General features: G+C 36.1%; 1 protein-coding gene across 5 annotated transcripts in view; it reads left to right on the top strand.

The window, feature by feature from the left end:
- The window catches only part of fnbp1l (formin binding protein 1-like), a 49,931-nt gene extending 27,096 nt beyond the window's left edge, over positions 1-22,835 (top strand). The window contains exons 2-17 of one of the 5 annotated variants that reach the window (XM_030131814.1): positions 2,091-2,206; positions 3,909-3,959; positions 5,694-5,841; positions 6,853-6,915; positions 8,531-8,635; positions 9,637-9,765; positions 11,156-11,302; positions 11,458-11,685; positions 14,574-14,588; positions 15,323-15,432; positions 15,577-15,709; positions 17,092-17,186; positions 18,092-18,273; positions 19,907-19,944; positions 20,055-20,175; positions 22,278-22,835. In XM_030131814.1, the coding sequence (XP_029987674.1) occupies positions 2,091-2,206; positions 3,909-3,959; positions 5,694-5,841; positions 6,853-6,915; positions 8,531-8,635; positions 9,637-9,765; positions 11,156-11,302; positions 11,458-11,685; positions 14,574-14,588; positions 15,323-15,432; positions 15,577-15,709; positions 17,092-17,186; positions 18,092-18,273; positions 19,907-19,944; positions 20,055-20,175; positions 22,278-22,285 (1,689 nt within the window). In that variant the 3' untranslated portion in view covers positions 22,286-22,835. Of the gene's footprint in view, positions 1-2,090; positions 2,207-3,908; positions 3,960-5,693; positions 5,842-6,852; positions 6,916-8,530; positions 8,636-9,636; positions 9,766-11,155; positions 11,303-11,457; positions 11,686-14,573; positions 14,589-15,322; positions 15,433-15,576; positions 15,710-17,091; positions 17,187-18,091; positions 18,274-19,906; positions 19,945-20,054; positions 21,249-22,277 lie in introns of those variants that run through there. The other 4 variants (XM_030131813.1, XM_030131812.1, XM_030131816.1 and 1 more) reach the window with 4 other exon arrangements.
- The last annotated feature ends 4,716 nt before the right edge of the window (positions 22,836-27,551 follow it).

Below are 27,551 nucleotides of genomic sequence, written 5' to 3'. Positions count from 1 at the left end.
GAAAGCCTATTGTAAGCAAGATTCTCAGATTTGACTGGAAATCTAATATTCTGCCCAGAACACTCCCAAAATATGGTGGTAGGAGGGTGGAAGTTGTTTGCTGTCGCAACAAATAGACGTCTGACATCAAATCATCTGAGTGTGTTTGTGTGTGTGTGTTCAGGGACTGTAAACGATTGTGTTTTTCCAGTTGAGCAGAGCTATTGTTGCTAGTCTGATCATTCTAACAGACGCACACAATGCGGCATAAGCAGAGTGGTACTTGTTCGAATATCATATTTATGAAATTGTAATTGGTTAGTAGATTCTGTCAGTCAACATGGAAGCTTAAAAAGGCTTCACTTTTCCATAACAGCATGAAACAATATCTGTATCTTTATATTTAGGCAGATTTGGAAGAAGGAAGGTGCGCATTTCCATATTCTGTCTCCTGAGTCTGATTAAACTAATATGAATAGTTGAAAAGAGAATGACTAAGAAGGGAAATGTACTCACTTAGTCTGGTTTGGCAGTGGGGAACTATCCCCTTCATCCATTTTAGTCTTTAGTAATGTTCTTTGGGCTGCCAGTAATCGTGAAGTCAATAACAGAATGAGAAAAGAATGAAAACTGAGAAAGAGCAAGAAGAAAGAATAATTTGTCCAAGGATTTCTTGTGGCATTCACATGTAATTTGTAAGGATTATTACTTTTATTGGAAAAGATCATATTCTGTCTATGTACAGCTTAACCTTCACAGATTGTAGTTTTTGGCTGCCCAGGTTATTAGTAATGGATGAACTGAATTAGATTTGATATTGCAGCTGAAGTTGTTGAAGTTTATTTAATACATGCATAGAGAGGGGAATTTAGACCCAGTTCCAAACTGTAAATCTTAGCAATTTCTTTTAGTGGTAGCATTTTTTAATGACCGTTACTCATTGCAAAATTAAAAAAAAACGCCTTTGCTTCCACACTTGTACTACTTACAACTTAGAATGGAGTAAGTGTGGTTTCATGTGGCAAAAACAGTGCTTTTTATTTCTGCAAAATTACAGTTTCATGTAAGGTTGTACTTACATCTTGTACTTGGACTATATTACACAAAATGTAACGAGAGTCTCTTAAGGAATTGAAAAAAATCAGATTGACAGGTAGAACTGTTAAAGTGTTGTTGTTGTTGTTGGTAAAGTTTTATTGATTTTATTCACTATGCTGCATAAGATGTGTGTTTATCTGTACACAGCAGACAGGAAACACTCTTCCCTGTGAGTCAGTGGCAGGAAGAAATGTGTATTTTGTTTGTATGAATAATAACAGACCTATATTCAGGCAGACACACCGCTGAGTCATCTAATGCTGAATTTTTCCCTTTACACATGAGAGGAGTTTTGCAATCTATCGGTCCACCTTAACCCATAAAGACCCAGCTCTACTGTTGTGTCAGTTCCCAACTGAAATTTTCTCTATATCTAACTGTTCTGACGTGATTTATCACCATTTATTATAATATTGTCTTCTGTATTTTGCATTCTGTCAGTATAAATCAGGTATTTTCCTTTATGTAATTTGCTGATCATGAAGATGTTTATAAAAGCTCAGATTAAAGTTGAGGGTTATTATCGCGAAACATAGATAACTGCAGAAAAAGTGACTTTTTTTTTGTAAAATACATCATTAACTGAACATAAACCAAGCATTTCTATCCACTGTCATTGATCCAACTCCATTGGTTTTACTGGTGAATCAATGTTGTAGAAGATGACAGTGTTTCCACGGTCACTATGGAGCCTCTGAACATCCAAAGGGTGAATGATATCTGGTGACCATGAAAAGATGACAAACTGTATTTTACACCAATTATTTACATGTACTGATAGGTTTAGTGGATCAGTAGGTATTAAACATTTTAGATCAGCAGATGGTTTTGGTCAGTGATTGATGTTTGGGTCTTTATGGTTTAACTTTTTATTCATAAAGCCTCTAATTTCAATCATGTGCTTTGATTTAAACCTGTGTAATCGAAGGCCTTTCACTTTTGCGTTGTTGTTGTTCTCGTGTTTATTAAATTTACTTTCTCCTTTGTCTCTGTCCACCTTTCTCCATCTTCAGGACCAGTTTGATAATCTGGAAAAACACACTCAGTGGGGCATCGACTTTCTGGAGCGCTACGCAAAGTTTGTCAAGGAGAGGCTGGAAATAGAGCAAAACTACGCCAAGCAGCTACGGTACATCTACACATACACAAACACTGGAAATCTCTGCTTTACAAAATATGGCCTTCATCACAGCTATCCGCTTAGGGTATCATTCAGAAATACTGGACACTGATACTTCTGCTTTGATGCCAGTTCATAAACAGTTCCACACCAGGCTTCCATTTTGTCAAAAAGAATATCACAGCTCATGTGCATTTTTATACATTCAGAGTGGTTTTATAACATAAAGTACACACACAGTTACCACAGTGTGGTTTAACCTAAGTAGCCCGTTTTGAGTCTTTAGTTTTAAGTTTCTCCACCCTGGCATTTTTCCTCTAAATATATTTTTACAACATGAGAAATAAACCTCTTACCACAACTTGAAGATGTCCACCAACATTCTATCATTATTAAAAAAAACTGTCAAAGCTCTAGTTGTGAGCTGATGAGATTTACACTGGAAAAAATCAAAATCTTACCAAGTGTTTTTTTCTCATTTCTAGTCAAAATATTGAGTCACACTTAAAATAAGACATAATCACCTAAAAAGTAACTTTTCAGTGAGATATAAGAACTTATTTTTTGACAATAGATCTTGAAAATCTTATTTCAAGAAATTTTACCAAGATAATTTTCACTTGTTCCATTGGCAGATATTTTTTTGTTGTTGCTTGAATTAAGCAAAAAAAAAAAAAAAACATTTTTTTTTAATTAAGCAAAAAAAAAAAAAAAAAAAAAATCTGTCAGTGGAACAAATGAAAATTATGTTGGTGAGATCTCTTGAAATAAGATTTTCAAGATCTATTGTCCAAAATAAGTTCTTACATCTCACTTACAAGTTACTCTTTAGGTGATTGTCTTATTTTAAGTGTGATGAGATATTTTGATTAGAAATGAGAAAAATACACTTGGTAAGGTTTTGATTTTGTCCAGTGTACTCTTCAGGTAATGAAATTTGGTTTCAGATCCTGCGTTTCTTTTTTTTTTTAAATAATACAATTCAGACAGTGGAATAAAAGTTGGGTACCCAGGCCTTTTTGTACTTAAGGATCCTTGTTTCATAGCATGTTTTTTTCCTCACGGCTCTAAAAAAAACAACATGAAAATCAATTGTTAGTCTACAGCAAATGCACATACTGACTAAAGCTATAAATAAAAGGTAGTTGTTTTTTTTAAACACAAAAAACACAAACATATTGACAACCCAATGAACACCATCTCTGTGATACTTATTAAAAACCCAGTAGAATCTCAGTAGTGATGAGGGAAATCCCTTTAGAATAAATAATGTACACACACTGTGTTGCTGCAGGTCTGAGGAATGATCAAAGATACTTTACAGCTCTGTGTGTGTGTGTGTGCACCTTTTCACAGTACATGAAGAGCAGACAATAATTGATGCAGAAGGGCTCCTGTTTTGCCACCGAACTGTGCATACATTCACTCCTCTGCTCTCTAGTTAAATTATTACCGCTGTGCTTTACTGGAGTCGCAGCGGCAGCGCCTGAGGGAATGAACAGACACAGACTTTGATGTTAAAATTTTTGATTCATCTTTAATAATATACAGAGATTCTCTTTTTGTGGGTTTGTGTGTGTGTGTGTATATACTGTATGTGTGAGTGCATGTCTGACTGCCTGCCTCCTGTCTGTTTACCTGTCTGTCTACCAGGCTCAAAATAACCAGCTGTATTTTTACCCTCTGTCTGTGTCTTTGTCTTTTCCACCAGGAACTTGGTAAAGAAATACTGTCCAAAACGCTCCAAGGATGAAGAGCCAAGGTGAGGGTTTGTCTTATTTTGCATTGGCTTTTCAGCTTTTATTTGGTCTGTAGATTCAAAGGGTGGAAAAGGTCTGCTAGACTAGACTTTTTCCAGTATCTGTGACTGTGTTTACTTTGTCAAATCTGCTTAGTTTGATGTGGTTGCACATTTTCTGTCCCTCTGCTTTTTTTTTAACAGATTCACTGGTAAAGTGTTTAGGCAGATGAAGGATATGTTTTAAACTCAACACATTTTTATTAGTTTTTATTTTTCAGTCTAATTTCATGAGGACATGACATATTTTGTAGTTTGTAGTTTTTTTGTGTTAGCGTTTAAGTTTTGGATCTCATTTTGATGATGGTAGTTATAGCTGTAAAATGCCTCCAAAACCACATTTATTTTCCAGTAAGTAAAGCTGTCAAAGGTATATAATGTATATTTAATGTATAATTAATCAATTAAAGGAATCATTCAGATAATCATCTATATTCATTAGGGGTGTAATGATGCACTCATTTGTACCAACCATTTTGGTTCGGGTGCTTTGATACAATACAGAGGTGTGCCGAACTAATACATGTAGCTTATGTGAAGAACACAAACACTTGGGAAGCAGGGTGGACACAAGCAGAACCCATGTGCACGGTTTCCTCTATATACATTCAGCTGTGGAGAATTCTTAGTGCTACTGCAAAAAAAAAAAAAAAAAAAACCTAAAACATGACAACAGAGAGTATAACAGTGGTACCGAAGCCAGGTCGGACATTCGAAGCATGTTAAGTTTCACTTTCGGTTTTCGATATGTTGCAGCTTTGTGATACAAAAGAGTCCACGGGTTCCTTTATAGCAAAAAGGTTTATTGTTTTTTAGCTGAAGTTGGCAAAATCAAATGAACCTGCTCCTTTTCTCCTTCACCGTGCCTCTGCTGCAATGTTACTGTGAAGGCATGTTCACAGCACCTCAGGAAATACTGTGAGGCGTTCAAAAACACACAGTAAATTACAGTTATAAATGCCATAAATGAACATTGAACATTCAAAAATACAAAAATACATAACATGTGGGGTGCCTGTTAATGCACAAATGACTGAACATTTTGTAGAAATGTCCTGTGTCCCACAGGTAGTTACGGAGTGCCCCCCCCCCTTCACTGTACCGAAAACGTGTCGAAAATGTATCGAACCGAAGACCCCTGTACTAAACTGAAAATTTTCTGTACCGTTACACCCCTAATATTCACCTATACAAAAGCTCTGAGATGAAAATAACAGAAATATACTTCTGTCACTGTTACCACATTATACTTCAGCATGTGACGTTAGACTGGTACATTTTAATTATATACATTATCATCTTTTTGCTCCCCCTCCCTCAAGGCACATTTCTTTTGTTACCCATCGTTCAGTAATTTCATTAATAGTTTGTATATTTAAGTTATTTGTCAAATCTCCCACAGAAATGCATATTTTATTTTTGGGCTTCAATGTTTAATGACGATGGGTAAAGTTGTCTTCTTCGTTAGGTGTAATGTATGTGTATGAATAAGCTATTTTTTGGTTTGCAGTATCTCTAACAGTATAAAATGAACAGAAAAGACATTGCTAATTGCACTTGTGTGGCAAATAATCATCAGCTAACATGTCTTAATTCTGACAGCTGTAAGTCTCTTTATAAATCTAATCAACTGTATGATGGTGAATGTTTGAGAGCACTTTGAAAATGTTAATCTTGTGTAAATGTGTGTTTGTGTAGGTTCACATCCTGTCTGTCATTCTACTCCATACTGAATGAACTCAACGACTATGCCGGTCAGAGAGAGATCGTGGCGGAGGAGATGGGACACAAGGTGTATGGAGAGCTGATGAGGTACAGCCAAGACCTCAAAGGCGAGAGGAAACATGTGAGTACGCCAACTCTACTGTAATTATAACATACACGGTTTTACTGTGAGGAAGCGTCCATCTAACTTCATATCCCACAAAGCTGTAACTTCCCATTAGAAAGAGCATGTCGGGTATGTCTGTTTTCTGTTTGGATTTATTCAACAGGATAAATATATTGGATGTGATGTTAACCATCTGTCTTTTACTACTTCCACCATCTGTTAGTGCCATAAACCCCTGAAATTTGAGATTCATGTGATTACAACAAAGAGCGCCCCCATAGTGTTTTGTATTCTGAATGAAGCTGTTCAGTTTATTTTAAAAAAAAAAAGGTTGAAAATGATTGGTTTTATATTTTCATGTTGTTTTAAAATTTCATAATTACAATTACAATACAATGGTATTTTTTGTTGAAACATTTCTACAACGCATTTTAGAAGAACACACAGCATCCCCTCAGGTAATGACATGCATGATCCTGAAATTACTGAAATATGATGTTGATGATGAAGCTTTGCAATGCAGTTTATGAAATGTTTACATACAAGTAATGACAAGAAGTTAGAATCACAACGTGTATTTACCAAGGCAAACAGTTTTCCTTTTCCAGAGCCTCCTGTGTAATTACAGTGTAACCTAAATAAGTAAAATATAAGTTATTTTATCTTATGAATGCCTCATTGCAAAGAGCCTTACTTCAACCATCAGCAACTTTGTTTTATTTTAATAAACGTATTTTTATTATAATCACATATTCCTTATGTAGTACTCATACATTTCCTTGAGAAGTCTGGTATATTCACTATCAGCTCCTTGTTTTCACTACGTCTGTCTTTTAACAAAAGAATTGTCCATGTACTGTCAGTGAACAGTGTAAATCGCCAATTGTTCAGTTCTTTCTTTCCAGTGAATTTTTATTGTACGTCGTCTCAGTCTAGTTGGTTTATGTACATATGAATGTGTTCTTAAGTCTTCTGTGTATTTTTCTGTTTGTGTGTGTGTGTGTATGTTTGTGTGTAAATGAACAGCATCTACAGGAGGGCAGGAAGGCCCAGCAGTATTTGGATCAGTGCTGGAAGCAGATGGACAATGTAAGTGAGGAGGGGGCAGGACGAGAGGTGTTTTTACTGTAAATATTTTCTGCTGGTGACATCCAGCTGTACTCGTCTCATACTTGTTTGCATGAGGAATGCAAGAAATGCTAACAAACGTAGATGAGGGACGTATACAGATAAAGTCCACCCAAACATCATTATTTAATGCAGACACTGATTATGTTTTAGTGGTATTTTTCATATTCAAAGTGTGTTTACAACAGAACTAATACATTTAACCCATAAGGACCCAGCACTACTTTTGTGTCAGTTTCCAAGTGAAATTTTCTTTATATTTAACCTCAAGTGATTTATCACCATTTATTATAATATTATCTTCTGTATTTTGCATTTTGTCTGTGAAAATCATGTGTTTTCCTGTATTTAATTCACTGATCATGTGATGTTCATAAAAACTCAGATTAAAGTTGAGGGTTATTACATCAAAAACAGAGAAAACTGAAGAAAAAGTGATGTTCTAGTAAAATATATCATGAACTGAACATAAAAAACAAGTAACTCCATCCATTGTCATCGATCCAACTCCATGGGTTTTACTGTTGAATCATTGTCGTAGAAGATGACGATGTTTCCACGTTCACTACGGAGCCTCTGAATGTCCAAATGGGGGGCCTCCCTAATCCGAATGACAAATGGCATGGAATAACAAATGACCACTAGGGTTAGGGTTAGGGTTATAGTTATAGTTAGGGTTAGGGTTAGGTCATTCATTATTCCATGCCGTTTGTCATTCGGATTAGGGAGGCCCCCAAATGGGTCATATCTGATGGCCATGAAAAGACGACAAACTGTATTTTACACCAATTGTTTACATGGATTAATAGGATTAGTGGATCAACAGGTATTAAACATTTCACATCAGTGGATGATGATGGATGTTTGAGTCTTTATGGGTTAAAGCTGTTTTCCAGTATTTTCCGAACACAAGTGTCTTTTTCTTCACATACTTCATGCAGTGACCAAGGACAGGGACCAAACACACACTCATGCAGGCGTCAGTGTAGAGCTGCCCCTCCCAAACCAAAGCAGGGCCCATGTGCCACATTTGGCCTTTGAATACCTTCTTTTTGGCTCCAGTGAGAGATTCCATTTGTTCACTTCTGAGGTCATTTAATTGCATTTTCTCCATTTCTTTTTAATAAGTCGCCTCATTACAAGACATATAATCAAACGCCACAATTACATTACATCTAAAAGTATAATTGCCGCATATTAAATGTATTAAAAATAATAATAAATTTGACATGTAGCAAGAGATCTGACTGATTTTGAGTTGAGGTCCTCTGACTTACACATGTTTCAGTGTGTGGTCTGTATGACTTTAATAGTAACTACCTACTGACTGGACTGTAATGTCTCAGCTATTCACTGTGTTTCCTTTACTACTAATGTAACCCAGATGGGCTGGCAGGAAGTAAACTATCTTTCTCTCTGATTCATCTCCTTCCCTACCCCTTTGGCTTCATTACCTCTCATTCACATATTCTTTTCAGTTTTTCAGTTTTTTTTTTTCACAGAAAGGTCACAGACAGTGCATTGTAGAAAGTTTCTCGATATATTCAACATTCCTTCCTTTTCTGTCTGTCTTCAGAGTAAAAGGAAATTTGAGAGAGAGTGTAAGGAAGCAGAGAAATCCCAGATGACGTACGAGCGGTTAGATAATGACATCAATGCCACCAAGTCGGAGGTGGAGAAGGTGAGATGTTCCACACACTCACAACACAACTGATGTTAATCATTTGTTTCTGTAAGCTGGTGTGATTTAAAATATCGTCTTTTATAATCAATGAAAACATGGGGGGGTTCAATTTCAGCCTGTAGATAAAAGAGAAATGTTAGCTTTAGCATAAAAAAATGCTGCTCAGTATGACTAAAAAAGACATGATTCTATTCCTCTATTTAGTCTTTGTATAATATATTGAGTTTATATCCAAAGTTACATAATTCAGAAACAAAAACAACTAACTTTACCTTTTTTTCCCACTTCAGGTTAGCAGTATATAATTGCTGCCTTTGAAATTATACTGTAGCTGGCTTTTCTCTGTGCTTGCTGTATAATTAGACCTGGAGGATTAAGTTTGAAGAAAAATATACTGTTCAAAATAGAGGTGAAATCACAGCCCTGTAAAGCTTGTTTTCAGATGAGGTACTGTTAGTGGAGGATTTTTTTTTTTTTTAACTTTGAACGTAACAAAAAGATTATCCAGTGTTGTTATATGAAATCATGTTGTTTTAGTGGTTTTATTTTATTAACATTTAATGATGTTTATAAGGAAAATAGACTCACTATGTATAATGTGTACTGTATGTGGTTTATAATGTACCTATGGAAATCATGTCTGTTAAAACAGGATTTGATGTGTTTCAGTTAATTAATTCTAATTTTCAGTTGTTGTTTCAATAGTTTGAGCTTCATGATCAGTTTCACTGTCCAATGTAGCATCATTTCTTTTGTCTCATGTTATTTTTCACACTCGAGTCAGAGTGATTAATGTTGAGTCAAGTAAACCATGTAATTTATTTATTTAACCAGGTAAGTTAGTTGAGAACTCTCATTTTCAATAACGACCTGAACATGTAGACACGACTGACCAATCACTCTCACATTCACACCTATTGGAAGTTTAGATTAACCGTTTAACCTACGAGTGCATGTCGTTGGATGGTGGTAATGATTTTATTCATGTGTTTTTTCAGGCCAAAGCCCAATATTACCTGCGGACTCACACGGCAGATGAGAGTAAGAACGAGTATGCTGCCCAACTACAGAACTTCAACGCAGAGCAGTGGAAACATTTCAACAATGCCATACCACACATCTTCAAGGTAATGTCAGCGGGTTACACAGCGGCTGTGTATTCGCAAGAATGTGGCACCGTAATACATAACCTGATTCGGGATTGCATTTCAAAATGTCTTCTTTTGTCAGTTTAATTTTAAAGGGGGCATATTTTGCTAAACCCACTTTTACTAGTCTTTGGTTCATTTATTTGTGTATTTGAACACTAATAGTTCATAAAGTTTGAATTTGAACCCTCCAGGTGCTGCAAAGCTATCTTTATATTCATTCCGGTAAAAATCAAGTGGATTTCTACAACCCGTTTCAATTCCTTATTAATTTGTTATGTTTTATAACTAATAACGTCACGACATTTGCATATATAAGGTCAAGACTTTCAATGAACATTTCTCAGAGTACGCCATAATTGTTTGTGAGTAGTTGTTTGTGTGTAGTCCATACTGAAAATATGTCCAAACTTCGAGCCAATTACGTAAAATGTTCAGTTGTATTAATGAACACAAGTGGCTGAACGGGACAGAGCAGCACAGTCAACAACCTGGAGGATGTGGGTTCATTTGCATTTAAAAGGCCAGCGCTCAAAACGACCTTTGTGGTGTCATTACTCAGAAATAGGGTTGAAGATGGACCTGTGGAGTTTAATTAATGAAGAATTCAGACCCAAGCATAGCATTTACAGTTTATGTAGACCACAGGGAAATGTTTTAAAATGCATAATTCCATTTGAAAAAGCAAAGCATCACTCCTTTGAAAAATGTGTTACAGTATAGAGGAAGCACCACCACATACAATAAGGCATCAATGTATTATTTTCTGTAGTCAGAACGATGGAATTTGCATCAGCATTTATCAGATTAAACCACCATTTTATTCAAATGTTTGCTCCTGAATTACTCTTAAAATATTGATTATGTTGCATTTTAAAGTCAGTACTTTTTTTATAAAGAAAATTGCATTTAACATTGAGCATATTTTCATGTGGTTTTTTTTGTATAGGTTTTGTTGGATATGTTGTCAACAAGATCACTAAACCAGTTTTGTTTATTGTTTATAAGAATCCCCAAAGCTTCCACCGTAGGGGTTGCTACTCTTCCTTGGGTCTGTTAAAGTACAAATGCACTAAACCAGTGTTTCTCACATACTGTATGCCTTTTCTAAAGACAATAATAGCTTGACATTTTAATTACTCAGGAGTTATGTTTAGAGAAAGTGTAACATCCTGTGTTTGTGCCCCAACGAATGTTTAACTTAGCCACTTGTCCTGTTTAAACCATGACTAATATATTAACTGGGTGTCAGTGTCGGTGAGTAAAAGGATCTGATAAGTTGTTTACCTATCAACAGGCTTGTAGAATGGGTGAAAACCACTTGGCTAGTTCCTTGTCTTTATTGAGAGTTCCTACTGTGTTTTGGCAGAATCTACAAGACATGGACCAGCGTCGAACAGTGAAGCTTGGGGAGACGTACCGAAGCTTTGCAGAGGCGGAGCGGCGAGTTATTCCCATCATTTCCAAATGCCTAGAAGGAATGGTTTCTGCAGCCAAAGCTGTTGATGACCGAAGGGTAAGTAGCAGTGTGGGGAAAGTCTGACAGGAGAGATTAGCCAATCGATCTCCACAAAAAGGCCCAGGAAGACATTTTTTTAAGCTCCTCTGTAGCCTTTAGCTGCACTAACCTTTAACTCTCCCTCTCTCTCTTTTGTGTTCGCTTTCTGTCAGGATTCTGGCATCGTGGTGGAGTCTTTCAAGTCAGGCTTTGAACCTCCAGGTGATTTCCCCTTCGAAGACTTCAGTCAGAACCTGAGCCGGACGGGATCAGACGGGACCATCAGCAATACACCCAAAGGCGAGAGAGACAGAGACGGGCCTCCGGGGTCACGACCCGATCCAAAACATGCCATGAGCAAAACCAAGAACAAGCTCTGGTTGTTTGGAAAGAAACCAAAGGTAAGGAGGAGTAGGAGTCTGTAATACCTGGCACAGTTCCAAATCTAGTTATCAGGAAATAGCCATGATTCACCCACTATATAATGCAACAATGCAATACATATTAAAAAGTGACAACCACAAGCTTCTCTCTGTTCTATATATTTCACCACAAATGCATTATAACATTTAGGGCTCACCATATTTTACCACAAACAGAACTGTATTGGTTAGCTTTAGCAGGTATTCACTTCCATGTTTAGCACGCCATAAAAAACACTATTGTTCTTTTCTTTGCTGACTCACAGTGAGTTATTATTGTCAGATCCGCAGTTACATAATGTTAATAAATCCCCACCCTATAGCTGATCATCATACACCTTTTATAGTCAGACTACAGTCAGTCATTTTATCTGTTCATCTGCTACTTGTTGTATCCAACACAAAGATAATATTTTCCATCGTTGTGTATTAGTTCCTCCACACCTTATGTTGTCCTCAATCATTATCACCTTTTCTTCCTGTGTTTAAAACAGCCACTTAAATCATCACATTCACTTTTGGACTTTGCCCCTTTCCATAAAGACTATTTTGGCTAATCATTAACCTTCTGATGTTGGCTTATATTAGTGTCACAAACCATTTCACGGTATCAGGAACTATGTCATAGAGAGGGTGTGTGTTTGTGTACATGGATTAGTTTAATTGGTTAACACATTGTGAAACGCCACCTTTAAATTTCAGACACACTCAAGTTGGAATCTCTGTAGACGTCCTGTGATTAAGGGTGTTTTATGATCGGAACTGAAAAATATGTGGACTGAATCAGGTTTAGGTCATCAAAGTGCCCCCATTTATTTATGAGAGTCTGTGAGTCATGCAGTTTCACTTGAAGTTTAACAACTTCAAAGGGCTTATAATTACATTTTAACACTTTTAACATATTTTTCTCCTCTCAAGGAAGGCGTCCAGGACTAACACCGAACCTTTATTAAACTTGGGGGAAAATTCTAAAAAAAATTTTCATAACTCAAGAAAATTCTCTACGGTGTGCCCTCCTGACCTCTGGCTTTGTCCTCTCTTCTTGCCCCCCACCAGTTACCTTCCTTTTCTCCTCCCCCACCACCTTCCTCCTCCTCCTCCCGTCCCCGTTCCTCCTCCCACCTGTTCACTCCTCCCCGGTTCAACTCGGACCGAGTGAGCAACTATCTGTCAGAGATAAAGACTACAGTACCCAGAATCCCCCAGAATTTGAAGGGCCTGAAGAGAGGGGTGAGAGAGGAGGTGGTGTTTTTATAGGTTTGAGTGAGACCAGTTCAGATTGCTTTGGTTTTTACATTTTCTAAAAGGGGGGGGGGTCTGCAAGTCATGGCCTTAAATATGCCACTAATGAGTTATGAATAATTTTTTTTTCTATTTTTTTGGTTGACATGATAATATTTTACACATTTATATTTTATTTGGCAACTTGCAGACCCCCAGATATTTCTTTTTTTTTTCATTTACTCTCTTTTTTTGTTCTCTTTTCAGTCTGACTTTCTTTTTCCTTTCTTTATTGCCTCTTTTTTTGTGTGATTTTCTCTTTTTTTCCTTCATGAGACAGATTTTTGCTCTAATCACCAGATGAAGGACCCTTGGTGATTTATGGTGTGAGATGGATTTGATGGGTTTGAAGCTTGTGTTTGCAGTGTCTTGTGGGGAGGGAAGGGCTGGAAAAGAGCTCATCAGCATGCTCTTATGTTGATCTGCTGTTTTGTGGTAATGTGTGTGTTGAGTGGCTCTGGAATTTGGCTGTGAAAATGACTGTTTTGCTTATGACACATTAACACAAACTTGTGAATAACGTGCAGCTCCTGTGCCAAAGCTTCAGTTGTGTTTTAAATGAGGAAGGCAGGGAATTTTGTAAATATCTGATTATATTACAGTGTAATTTAATAGGAAACACACTGCATTATCAAGTGTCCCCTTTTATGTTTTTAGGTTATTTCCAGCTTTTATATGCTTGTTCTTTTGATTAAACCAGCCAAAAAAATGGCTTCCAATTTTATGTGGATGATTTTTTAAAACGGTTTTGTAAATAAATTAATTTGCTTAATGCTTGAACAGCTTGATGAAATGTAATAAATTTTTGGTTAAATTCGTGGAGTTGCTTGAGTTTCAAATTGAGTATTGTGCATTATGTAATAACCAACCAAAATGGATGTTTTCATCTTTATGTAGGTTATAATTAAACCTTCCAAATATTAATTTAGACTAACCAAGTTGACTCATAGTCTAAGTAGCTGCTTAAAATCAGTAACATTAACTTTTTTTTTTTTTAATATATATTTACTCAGGGGACTTCAGGTTTACAGTCAGCTTGGAAAGACTCCTCAAAAGGAGACAAAACAAGCCTCTACTTTTAAGCTTCGTTAGATTAAAACCAAAAACCAGAACAAGTGGATTTGACCTTATCATAAAATGTTTATTTCCCACAATCAAGTGAAAATTTCTCAGATTTCTTGAAGTTTACATTTTCCAATCTAGTGTTTTGTTTCTTCAGAAGGCATTTTTAAAATCTCTAGTATGTCTGTCTCAAGTAGGACAAGAGACATCAGAAGTGAATCATCAAACACCTGTGGAACTATGAGTATTTAGTAAAAATGAACCACAGGAGAATATTTACACTCATCTGCCATTGTCTAGTGATTTACTTTCAAACGTGTCACTGAATTGAAGATTTAGTCATCATATGAACACACAGTGAACATTTAGTCATCACATGAACACACATCCAGTGAACACTCCAGCCACATGTTTCATTGTACAATCATGTTTTTTTGTGGGTTTTTTTGGCTTTTTGACATAATGGAGACTAACCAGCATCCTGTGTTGTCTGTCTCTGTAATTATTAATGCGTTACGGCTCAGTGGTCGGTTAAGATGGTAAGTTTGTGTGTGTACAATGAGTAGTAATCAGAATCCTCACCTGTAGGACTCCAGTACACCCAGTATAAAACTGTATATAAACCCAGTATAGTGCTCTCCATAAACCTAATATACAGTAGTTCTGTCTATAATCCCAATATAGTACTGTCCATAAACCTAATATAGTACTGTGTATAAACAAACCCAGTATTGTAGTCTGTAAACCCAGTACAGTTCCGTTTGTTAACCCAGTCCCCAGTAGTTCTAGATAGCAATAGCGCCTCTCTGTCATATTTACTATACTGTTCATGGAACAAATTGTGTTTGTGTTGAAGCAAAATTGATTTGTTTTTATAAAAATTTGATTTTTACAAGAAAAGTTGTTTAAATAGATATTCAGCATTTACCTGATATTTATTTCAAATAGGAATTCCCTTTTTATTTTTTCTGGCACCTCACTGTTTTTTTTTTTTATTATTATTGTTTTTTTTTTTTTTTTTTTAATGTCTAACTGATTTATTTATTGCATTAGTGAAAATGCCATTATAACAGGGGAATAACTTCACTTTTAATTCAGTATTCCTTCATTTAAAGGCAAATGTTAAAAGCTGAGAGTTGCTTTTGTTCCAGCCTCATTCAGTCCAACAGTGTGTGAGTCACTGGAGGCACAAATCACACAAATCTAGGACAACAAAACAAATGAAAGCAATGAAACAATTGACAGATTTACGAGCCCTATTTCTTCCCACCAGGCCCCGTCTCTGGAGGATTTCAGCCATTTACCGCCTGAGCAGAGGAGGAAGAGGCTACAACAGAGGATCGACGAACTCAGCAAGGAGCTGCAGAAAGAGATGGATCAAAGGTGAAGCCTTCATTTGTCTCCTAATTCAAGCCATTTCTCCAAGTCCTGGTATATCCAGCAGAGGGTGTGGGTGACCTCTGAACTGGTTATTATGGTTAGTCCAACGCAGTAACACCAGTGTGTGTTTGTGTGTCTGTCTGTCAGAGATGCCCTGAACAAGATGAAGGATGTGTATGAGAAGAATCCTCAGATGGGAGATCCCAGCAGCCTGCAGCCCAAAATATCAGAAACCATATGTAACATGGAGAAGCTGCGGTCTGAAATTCATAAAAACGAGGTATGAAAGAAAAAAGTCCAGATTTATGTACAGACGCTGCTACATGCAGTGTACTTGTTTGATACTACAACTGCAGACTTATACGACTAGATTTATTACCACTCACCACTTTAAATGCCACAGTTAATCACTTGCAAACAAGGAATAATGACTTCTTGTATTGTATTGTGAGCTCCTGGTCAGTTTTATTTTTATATCTTTAAATATTAGTCCGATGTAGAGGGTTAGGATGAAGAGGTAGGAATGTTTCTGGTTTATTTCCGAAGATGCAACTTCAGAACACTTTTATATATGAAATATTGATGGACTAATGAGGAAGTTTTGGGACTATGCTGAAATTTAAAATAAGTAACTAGCAAATGCTGCTGATTTTGTTGCGTGTTTGTAAGTATTTTTGTGCTACGAAAACAAAGGAATTGTTTTAAAAATCATACTTTTTTGAATTATTTGCGCTACAAAATTGAAACGGCATCGGAAAGCTCAGGATCTCAGCTTTCCGACACTATGTAACATTTTTTGGCAGAAGTGTGGGACTTTATTACAAGTAGAAAGGAACTGTTTCAGAGACTTCCACACAGGCTAAAAACGGCTGGCAATAACAAATAATATGAAGCCATGATATGGATACTGAATGTTCAAGACAAAAAAACATGTTTGAACAGATGTAAAATAGGTGAAAGTTTATTTTTGCAATCTCAAAAAGTTTCATTATGGACATTTACAAATGTTTCTGGTAATAAATATGCTAAAAATTTCAAGTCTGTTTTTTTTCTTTTAACGAAATAAAGACATTTTCTGACACTTCTATTGCAAAGAAAACATGAAGACACCTATACAATGGCAGTCTTGAAAGGGTTAATAAAAGGGGGAACATTCACTCATGTAACTTTATGAAAAAGGCTTTAACAAAACACAATAGATATTACAAAATTATGCCTTTTTACGAAATTTGCCCAAGCTGATAGCAGTCCACGAGGGCATGTTTGGCTGATGTATCCTCACTGAAGTACATTAATATAAATAAAGAAAACTGCAAGCATCAGTAGATGATATATTAAATTACAGCTGGAAATGTAATTCTTTCATAGGATGTCATAACATACTCCAGTAATTAGGTGTTTTCAGTTCAAGTATGTGATGAGCGGATTGTTAGTAATATGTAATAAGGTCAATTTTGTCCACAAATAATCCACTAACAATAGCAGATGGATTAGATTTGAGTGGCATTCAGGTGGAATTAAGCTAGTCAACAGTTATGGTGGTCATAGCGCCACCTCCTGGCCAGTTATATGATTAAATACTCTGCTTGGAATCAGTCAAAATAAACTAATTAGAGTATGTGCAGATGTTTAATTTATTGTGATTTCGGTCTCTGTTGACAGACTTGGCTGTCTGAGGTGGAGGGAAAGCAGAGCTCCAGAGGAGACAGACGACACAGCGCCGACAACCACCATCACACCCCTCAAGGAAGAGAGAGGTATGCAAATTGTGATAGGCAAACGAGATATGCAATGACCGATGATGGTTATTGGAAATATTTAAACATTTAGTATTTATGGAACTCGAGGAATAAGGGGAACACACTGTGAGTCCTCAACAGTGACAAAATGAAAGTGAACTGATTTTTAATTAATCCATAAAGACCCAGTACTACATTAAGACCCAGTACTACATTTATGTCAGATCCCAAATGAATTTTTCTCTCTATTTAACTTTTCTAAAGTCATTTATTACCATTTTTCATATTATCTTCTGTATTTTGCTTTTTTATTTTTATTTTTTAGTGAAAATCATGTATTTTCCTATATTTAATTCACTGATCATTGAGATGTTCATAAAAGCTCAGTTTAAACTTGAGGGTAATGTCAAAAACGGAGACAACAAGAAAAAGTTACTTTTTTAGCAAAGATATCAATAACAGAATGTAAAAACAACAGTCTCCATCCACTTTCATTGATCCAACATGGGATTTACTGGTGAATCAGTGTTGTTGATGATGGTTTTTCCAAGTTCACTACAGAGCCTCTGAGCATCCAAATGGGTCGTATCTGATGACCATGAAAAGATGACAAACTGTATTTTACAACAATTATTTACATGTATTAACAGGTATAGTGGTTCAGAAATGATTAAACATTTTAGATCAGTAGATGGTCTTGGTTGCTAGTGGGTGTTTGGGTCTTTGTGGGTTAAAACTGACTAAAAAGTGTGATCCACATTATAAAAGATCTATAGTTAAATCCAGTAATATGCAGGTACAGGTTATCATAAGCGAACGTCCAACAACAAAATATTGTTCATTATCCATGATTTAATCGGTCAAAACGTATTGCCGTCTTTAAGTCATATCAGACAGAACTCATTCCTCACTGTTGTCATCAGTCCTGAGGGCAGTTACACAGATGACACCAGTCAGGAGCATCACACCCCCCACCACCGCTCCAACCCCCCCCAGCCCGGACAGCCCATCTCCGACCCACACGAGTTTGATGATGAGTTTGACGACGACGACCCGCTGCCTGTCATCGGACACTGCAAAGCTCTGTACTCATTTGACGGTAAGGATGAGAAAGGAGCCGATATGTCATGTACTTTTTTTTATGTATCCTGAGTAGTGTTTTTGTCTTTTTTACTGATGAGGTCTGTTTGTTTTTGATGTTCTAATGATATGATGACTGCATTTATTTATCCATAATACATTTGCTTTAACAACACCTTTTTTATCTGATAGTTCTCTTTGTATCTGTTTGTTAGCTTGCAGTTGTTTTTTTGTGCACTCTTTTTTTTTTTTTTTTGTATTGCGGTGCATGTTTGTGATCAACAGATACAAACAGAACTGGAACAAACTCTTCAAAACACCGATCTGTTATGTCTTTGCAGGAAAAAACAATGTTAATGTTGGCATATCATTACTTTTTAGTCCAATAACAGAGTGAGCTATGGGTAACGGTGAAGGTTTAAATCCTGGCTGTGTGTATGAGGCCATGTTTGGGTCATTTTTCAACATTATAATTTTAACAATATGATCGTAGGTACAGAAAAAAATTCACTTCCACTTCATTACATTTTTTTCATACAGCCAGACCTGTATCCATAGTTTGTTGTTGCTGAACCAGTGCTGGAGAAAAGACTGACAGATCTACTCTTGTAGGGGAAAAAACTCTGGGTTGTTTTTCTAGTTTGTGTTTCTTTAAGCAAATATCACTTGGGACATAGTGGCGGCACTTTTGCAAAGTAGTGTTGAGTGAGATGTAGTTTGGTCAAATGTGTACAGGAAAAAAATGTGTGGTGCGGTGTTAAAAGGACAAAATTCCAACTAAAGACAACTTGTGTCTTTGTCAAAACTTGACTTTTTCAGTGTGTAGTTGCAGTTGTATGTTGTGGTGTTTTGTTTTTTTGTTTTTTTACATAGCTAGAGGGACCTTGAAAACCATATTTGAAAGACAGCAGAGCAGCAGTAATAAAATAAATGTTATGAGCACTTATCTTATTACTGCTTATATGGGCCTGTTTCGACCAGATTGGACTCGATGCCAGTATAAGTTTATGTTAGATTAAATGTACATGTACAGATGATTTCTATTTTTGCTTGTTGTTGCATAATATCAAGTTACTACTCATTCTTTTATGACTTATTCCTATTAATTGTTCACAGAATATTAGAATGAGTTTTATACATTAACATATAAAGCAGGGTGCTTGCGCAGGTCTTGAAAGTTTTAAAAAGTATGGAATTTTGAAATGCTGTTTTCCAGATCTTGAAAAGTCTGGAATTTTGTGTGAAAGTCTTAATAAAGTATGGAAAAAGGTTTCTCTTATAGTTGAATTTTAGAGTATGCTCAAAGGCGCATCATTTTGCAAAACAAGAAATGCATGAGGAAAGCATATAAAAAAAATTTCTGTCAGTAAGTAAGTAGTCAGTAAAACATAATTTACTGCTAATTATGCATTAATTAATTAATTCATACATTTATTAAAATACACTTTCCTACTACACACAACAGTAATCTCAACCATAAAAGAAGGCACACAAGTATAAAAGTACATAAAATCAAGGTCTTGGGGAAGAAACTGCATTTTTGAAAAAGTCTGGAATTTTTATTTGTATAAAGAGCAAACACCCTGTAAAGTAATTTGATAAATATCTACATATGAGATGAAGCTGACCGAGTGATACTATTTTTATTTGACTCTTAGGTCAGAACGAGGGGACACTGGTGATGGCAGAAGACGAGGTGATGATCCTTTTTAACTTCATTTATTCGTTTTATCATATTATTTGGAATTTTCAGGTAGAAGTCTGTTGTTTTAATCAAATAAAACCTATTCTTGTCTATTACTTTAGGTGCTCTACATCATCGAGGAGGATAAAGGCGACGGCTGGACGAGAGCCAGGAAGCAGAGCGGAGAGGAGGGTTACGTGCCCACCTCCTACGTAGAAATCACCCTGGAAAAAAACAGCAAAGGTGCCGTCACCTACATCTGAAGCTCCATTGTTTTCTATCATCCTCTTCATCCCTATTTTCTGTTCCACTACAAAGGAAAAAAGACTGCATGGACATTTACATTTTGTCCCCTTATTATTTCCACATCTTCATCCTTCAGTCTGTTTTATTTGTCTAATTGTGTAATCATTGGTCCTCATCTTCCTCTCATGTCTGTTGGACCGGTGTTAAAGAGGTGAGTGTCTGATACAAGCACAAATAGGAAAAGCCTGTTCGATGCTGTTTGAGTGACTTGTTTATTTGTAAATGAGGCGTTTCTGCGTGAGTGAGAGAGGTTTCCACTGCTGTTTTTGAGCCTCGTGAGTTTAGGCTCCACCACTACTTATCGATCAAAGTGTTTATAAATGTTATATGTAATATATTAGAAGCAAGATATTTTTGTTTTATCCAGTCTTTGAATTATTTAGATGTTTGTTTTTTTAAATCGGAGATGTTTAAAACTCCCTGATTTTAACCGCTTTGAGATAATGCGAGTAATTTCACACATTCTGTGATATAATTTGTTTTTTATGTTTTATTTCTTTGTGTCTACATGCACATTTGTTTTTTTTTTCCATGTGTGTGTGCACTATGTTCATACAGATCAAAATGGACAAAAAATTCCAGATTGTAGTTTTCTTACAGTTTCAACCTCAAGTAACAACATTTTTAATATTGAAGACTTTTGCTGCAACATATGCAACTTGGGCTCCCATCCAGCCAGTTTCTTTTTGTGTTTTTGTTTCTTTTCTTGTCAGGGATGGATACACATTTGGGTATTTCTAAAGTATTAACCACAAAACAACCGAGACATCTAAAGGATTTATCAAGAAAATGCAGAACATTATCAGTTTCATCCTTAAACCTCAAGTTCGGACTCAAAGTGGAAAAGTGCCACGTGAAAATGTTTTCATTTCAGTTAAAGGAGCCTGTAAGAAAATGTATCAGGATTATTCCCACTTCAAATCTGATACAGTTTGTTGTCTTACAATCATTAATTATGTTGGTGGTTTTTGTTTGAAGCACTGATTAAAAACAGATCTGTGCATTTTACAGTTCAGTGGCATCAATGATCATGCTATCTAAATACTTTCCTCTGTGTGTGAATGCAACAACACAACTTACTACCCAGATCTGCTTAAATGGGGGGGCTGCCAAGTGTGCAAAAAGCCATGAACCGAACTGGCACGAATCGGAGTGCAAAACTGACATTTTGAGCATTTGCCCCATATAATCTAAACATTTTGAGCAGTTTTTTTTTTTTTTTTTAACTATTTTTATTGAAATTAGAACAATGACAATATAAAAAAGTCATTAACAGTATCCAATATATGTGATGTCAGAACAAGAACACTACACTTGCACTCATGTACATGTATACACACATACACACATAAAAAAAAAGGGGGGGGGGGTCTGCCTACTTAGTTAATATTAAAGTAATCTATAAAGGGCTGCCAAATTGAATAAAATAACTTTACATAATCTTTTAGTGAAAAACAGATTTTCTCCAAATGTGTTGCATAATGTCTTTTAACAGAGCCTGATGAGTTGGAGGATTTTTGTTCTTCCAGTTTAACAGAATAAGGCGTCTGGCCAGTAGTGTCACAAACTTCATTTTGAGCTGTTTTAACACAGTTTATCACTTTAAAATGTTCATTCACCTTTTCGTCAGAGTTATACTTAGCACATTTTGAAAAATTGATGCATTTTTGTTTTTCTTCTTCTTGTTTATTAGTTTAATTCTTAGACCGTATGACGAACCAACTCCAAATGCTAAAGACATTAACAGACACGAGCTGCAGAATGCCTCAGATGTTTTGACTTTTTTCATCTATTTTTCCGCTCTGAACACAAAATGAGGCGACTCCACCCTGCCGGAAAGCCCTGTAGTCTGCAGTCCAGACTCGAGGCTTGAACTATTTGTAAAAGTCAGTACACTGGCAGCCTCTCCTGATGAACAGCATGTCTGTAGGACTTCAACACACACACCCTTTCCTCAGTGTCACTCATTTTGTGTGGATGCGTTGTGTGCCGGAGTGTACGTGTTGTAGTAACTTTCTTTCTCCTCTATGTGACTGCAGGTTCCTGAGGGCTGCAGGGTGGCCGGGCGATTTGATTGGCTGGCTGGTGGAGGGCTCACGCTGATTGCTGATAAATGGTGTTGGGGGTGACGAAAGAGAGAGAGAGAGACGGGGTATGAAAGGGGGAGGTAGAGGGGAATCTGAGGTGGAGGGCTGGGGAACCGGGTTTGCATGTCTGCATGCTCTCACATCCATAACCAGCAAAGCATTCTGGGTTAGGAGGAGGATAGGATTCATGAACAGATCAACTGACGCCAAAAAAACAGGTGCTTATATTATTTACTAACTGAAATAATCCTAAAGGCAAACCACTGAGGAAGTCACACCACTGAAAGATTTTTAACGCAAAAGAAACTTACAGCTCAGAGAAACTGAAAATCTGTGGAGTCACAACAGAGTCTTTGCCCAGTAGTGAAGATCTGAAGTTTTACACGATAAAATACACGTATAAACGCTCATCACATGTGGCATCTATATCCTCCTGACACTCAGGAAAGTACAAGTTTTGGGTTTTTTTACATGAAACAATTGCCTGTATTGGAAACAGCACGGTGCAACAGTTTTTTTCAGATGGATTTTTAAAATTTTTTCAGAATGTTCTTTGCAGTGGACAGCGTTTTTTTTGTTTTTTGTTTTCAATAAAGCTGTGAAACTCTTGTCCCCTACAGAGGACCAAAATGCATTGCTGGGTCTCAGGAGGATATTAACCCTTTATAGGGCACGCATAGAAATAGTCTGAAATTCAACATTTCAACCTTAGTGTGTTATTTGAGGACATAACATAAGATTTTAGTACTTTTGTGAATTTTTTCAAAATGTTTTACTATTATGTAGAAAATCAAGGTTAGGGAAGTTACCATATTTGGTTCCTTACCCATAAGAGGCCAAAAAAAAAAAAAATCCAAGAAGTATATATAAAAAAATACATGTAATGTGAAAGGAACATGTATTTTAGAACATTAGACCAACATCAGTGCTGATCCACACCCCTGTCCACATCCACATTATCCCTTTGAACACCATTCCTTACATTAGTACCATTACTTCATGGTACCTAACAAAGCAGGTACACTCATTGTGCATGCAGAGGTGGACCTTACAGACCCTGTAGACCACATTGGACCTGTTACTATCACTGTCTTGTAATGTGTGCTGAAATTACCAAAAACAGCCACTTGCCTGATTAAGGGTTAAAGCAGCTCTGATAAAAACTGGTGTTTCTTCAAAATAATCCGAGCAGCATCTAGTGGACCATCAGATGATAATACTGTCATGTTCTTTGTGTTAAGCTAAATCACAACCACAAAGATATTCTGTGAGTGATACATTGAAAACATAACCGATTTAACATTTATCTTATGTATAATGTTGTGAAGGATACATATAGATACTACATAAATAGACTTTGTGATCTAGGATTGCTATCGGCCTTAAAAATCCCGATCAGATCACTTTTAGAATCCACTACTTTACTTTTTGGGATGTGATTTCTGTGGTGGCTTCGCAGTTTTAGAGGCAAATTCCCTAAAATGTGCTGACACTCTGCTTTCTGAGCTGAAACAGTGAAGCAGCTCAGGCCAAATCCTGCAAATGAGGTCTGGTGAACAGTGGCTGATCTGAGTGCATGCACTCATTAGTGCAGCCGCATCCTTCTCTCAGTGGTTTTGTGCCAATTTATTGTTTAATCATAGACAGCAGCAGCTCATTAAATGTAAGTTGCATTGTTTCACATAAGGGCCACGTCCTCTTTACTGGTCCGAGTTTGGGGGAAAATCATCTTCTACCTTAAAGTGTATTTATTATTTTCCTTAACATTCTTTTTTTAAGTTAATTTTAAGATTCAGTAAACCGTAATGTCACATTTTGACCACAAATACCATCATGTACTCCACATATTTTGCTCAAATTGTACTGATATGACAGCTTCGTCTGCTGAGGAAGACCTTTGGATGTGGAGGTTCAGAAATTTCAGATACTGTAAGTAAACTTTGGTTATGTTTCATAATTAAAGCACGATTTCTAAGTTCAAGTGGAACAAAAAAAAAGTTAGAGCTTACATGTTAAAGCTATACCTACATGCATCTTATTTTCTCGTATTTGCCTTAAATATTTAAATATAGAAATATTTCTGTAGCATAGTAATATAATATTTTTTCTTGCTCGTTTTTATCTTAAGATTGCTAGTAGATGAGCTTTTTCCCCAAAACTTTGTTCCAGCATCTAATAATAATAATAAAAAAAAAAAAAATCCAACTTTGAACTCCTAATATCAGGACATCTGAGCATTCAGGGTCACTTATGCTTCTTCGCTGCCACTAACATTGCGACTCATTTTTGTCACCGTCATCATCATTATCTGTGCTCTGTTGGTGATGTCTGTCTGCCTGCTGCCTGAGCCACTCTGCTCCTCATGCCTGCATCATGTCTCACTCATACATGTCTTTAAAACGTCTCCTGATCGGGCGTTACGTCTGCGACAATAACAGCAACGTCAGTGTGTGAAAAATGTTAGATGATGTGCATGAGTTGTTTGTGTGTCGTTGTACAACAGAGTATCGGGGCCGCACTGAGGGGAAATAATCTGTTATTTGTGGAATGAAGTCATAATATTTCACTTAACGGCTATAATGAGAATTCAGTCTTTTTTTTTTTTTTTTTGAGAAGAAAAGTCACAATGATGCAAGTTCTAATTTTGTTTGATATGGGTTAATTTCAATTGGCTTCTCTAGTGATTATATTTGCATGCAGTGATTAAAAAAAAAAAAAGTTTAACTTTACTCTCAGAATATTATGTTATTATTTTAACATTCTTCCTCTAAATGTGATCTTGTGATCTTTTTTCCGTTAAATATTGTAAATTATGACAGAGGAGAAAAAATTGACAAAATTACTAAATATTTGTATTCTGCATGAAATACTCACGACAAACAGCAATAAAAACATTTTTTTAATGAGAATTTAAAAAAAAAACTTCAGTTTGTAAAGACCTTTTTTATGCATGAAATTTTAGGACTGTATTGTTTTTAAGTTTTTAACCCTTTTTTTTCACAATTATCAATTTAGCTAATACTGATTTTCATAGTACGCAGACTTTTTTTCTCAAAATATAAATGACTTTTTCTCTAAATAACTTTTGTTTTATAATTTCACGACTTCCTCTAGATATCGCTCCTGCATTTATACAATATTAGTTGTTTTCAAAGACTTTTTCCTTGACATATGATTTTATTCTTTAAATATCAAATTTGTTTTCCTTTGTTGTGGCTCTGATACTCCTGTAATTATTGAATGCCATGTCATGATGAAATGCAGCATGAGAATGAATTAACTGTGCATTTAAAATCCTCCAAAACAGCCGCTGAGTTAAAGAAGAGCCCCTCTTTAGACAGATAGCAGGACTATCAGATGAATTTAGGACGTCTCTGCCCCCCCTCTTCTCTCTTTTCCTGCCTTTCTTTGCGTGGGATGCAGTTCCACCAGTTGACCAGCAGATGGAAGCCTTCCCTCACCAAACCACAGGACTGGGCTTCTTTAAAAACAAAAAAACACCAAAAAATAAATCAAACCAGGAGCTCTTTGCAGTCAGACTCTGCCTTAAAACTTCTTGTTGTTTTACCTTGGAGGGATATTTTTTTCCACAAACACACGTCTGTTGTGTCCTCTCTTCCACCTAGACTACATCTCCCATCAGCCACTTGGGCTCAAGTCGGAGACTCAACTGTATCTCCACGCAAATGTTTTTTTTTTTTTTTTCCATGTAATCAGTCGTATTTGTGAATGTGACGACACACGCACACATGTATCGGTGACGTGTGCGCGTGTATACGTGTGGTGTTAGTTTTTACCATTGAATGATTTGTACATATTAACATCTTTTTATGTCATGCTGAATGTGTTACCATGGTGATTGTTTTTAGGTTTGTTTTGATTGGTCGACACTCTTCATGAGAGACAACAAGGTTTGAATTGAACCGATGCACTTTGCCCTGAAGTACAGCATTTGATTCTAAATGAGTGAATGAGTAAATAAATGAATGAGTGAAGGTCTGCTGAGAGGTGTGAACTTTATGAATGACCACTGTGTAGCGACAAACAAAATACGGCTTGTGATTTTTCTCCTCTTAATGCTTTTTATACTCTTTTTGTAATGAACGACTTTTTTTCTTTTTCTTTTTTTTGCATGATTTTCTAGATTCTTTACTGTCTGTTTTTCTGGTGCTTGTTTTTAACCACTTTCACACTAACAAACTACACAACTAATGTAAAGATTTGCTTCCTTTGAGTGCTATTCAAAGACACTAAGGAGTCCTGTGTTTCCAGTCTGAGCGGCAGGTGGCCATGTCTCATCTGCGTTTCTTTGACAAAGCTGTGAAATGTACAGAATGATGCTGTAGATGTTGTTACTTGAACTTTACCCCGCAGTCACGCTTTCTGGATTTCTGGACGTCTCTAAAAGGTGCAAACGAAAGTAACCTATCGATGCCTGTGGGCTGTCATTGTAACGATGCCTTTAAAAATCTGCGTTTCGTGGCTTTGACTGATCTGAAGACGCAAAAAAGAACAAACTAATCTGCCTTTGAAAGCTGTCATATCAGATCAGTGCAGTGTGTTTCATATTAGATCGAGTAATGTAATGCCTTACAATAAGACTAACCTAAAAGTATTTCTAAATGTTTGATCTGTATTATCTCAGTTATTACACAGCTATTAAAAAAAATCAATAATTTGACAAAAATGAACCTAAATGTATTAGATTTGAATACGGTTCAATTGCTTTTGCTAAATAAGTCTCGAAAATAAGTATAGTAACTGGTTTCAAACACTCTGAATCATTAATAATCAAATAAATACGTTCTGTTTTCATACATTGATTCTGTTTTCAAGGTTGTGTTTTTTGAGTGTTTTTACAGCAATAGGGCAAAAAAAATGTCTAAACAATAGGAATTGGTTTTATATAGAACAGAAATACACCCCCCCCCCAAAAAAAAACAAAAAACAAAAACTTACACTTAAACATAAGTACAAAATATAACACACAAGAAAAAATAAATAAAAATACACACACACATATATAAAATGCAACATGTCGTATACACTGATTGTGACAATCAACTTCACTTTCTAGCTTTTTTCTGTTAAATCTCAGGTCTTCATAGCTGTTTATTTTGATTCATCTTATTTATTAGTCTATGCTAAACCTGTTACTAATGAATTACTGCTGTTTATAACCAGTAAGTGGAAACCTTATTGTACACATTGTTATTGTGTACAATA

The sequence above is a fragment of the Sphaeramia orbicularis genome, chromosome 4 (assembly GCF_902148855.1).
Source record: "Sphaeramia orbicularis chromosome 4, fSphaOr1.1, whole genome shotgun sequence".
Taxonomy (NCBI): Eukaryota; Metazoa; Chordata; class Actinopteri; order Kurtiformes; family Apogonidae; genus Sphaeramia; species Sphaeramia orbicularis.
The sequence above is the reverse complement of the archived record's forward strand: the minus strand, read 5'-3'. Positions and strand labels throughout refer to the sequence as shown.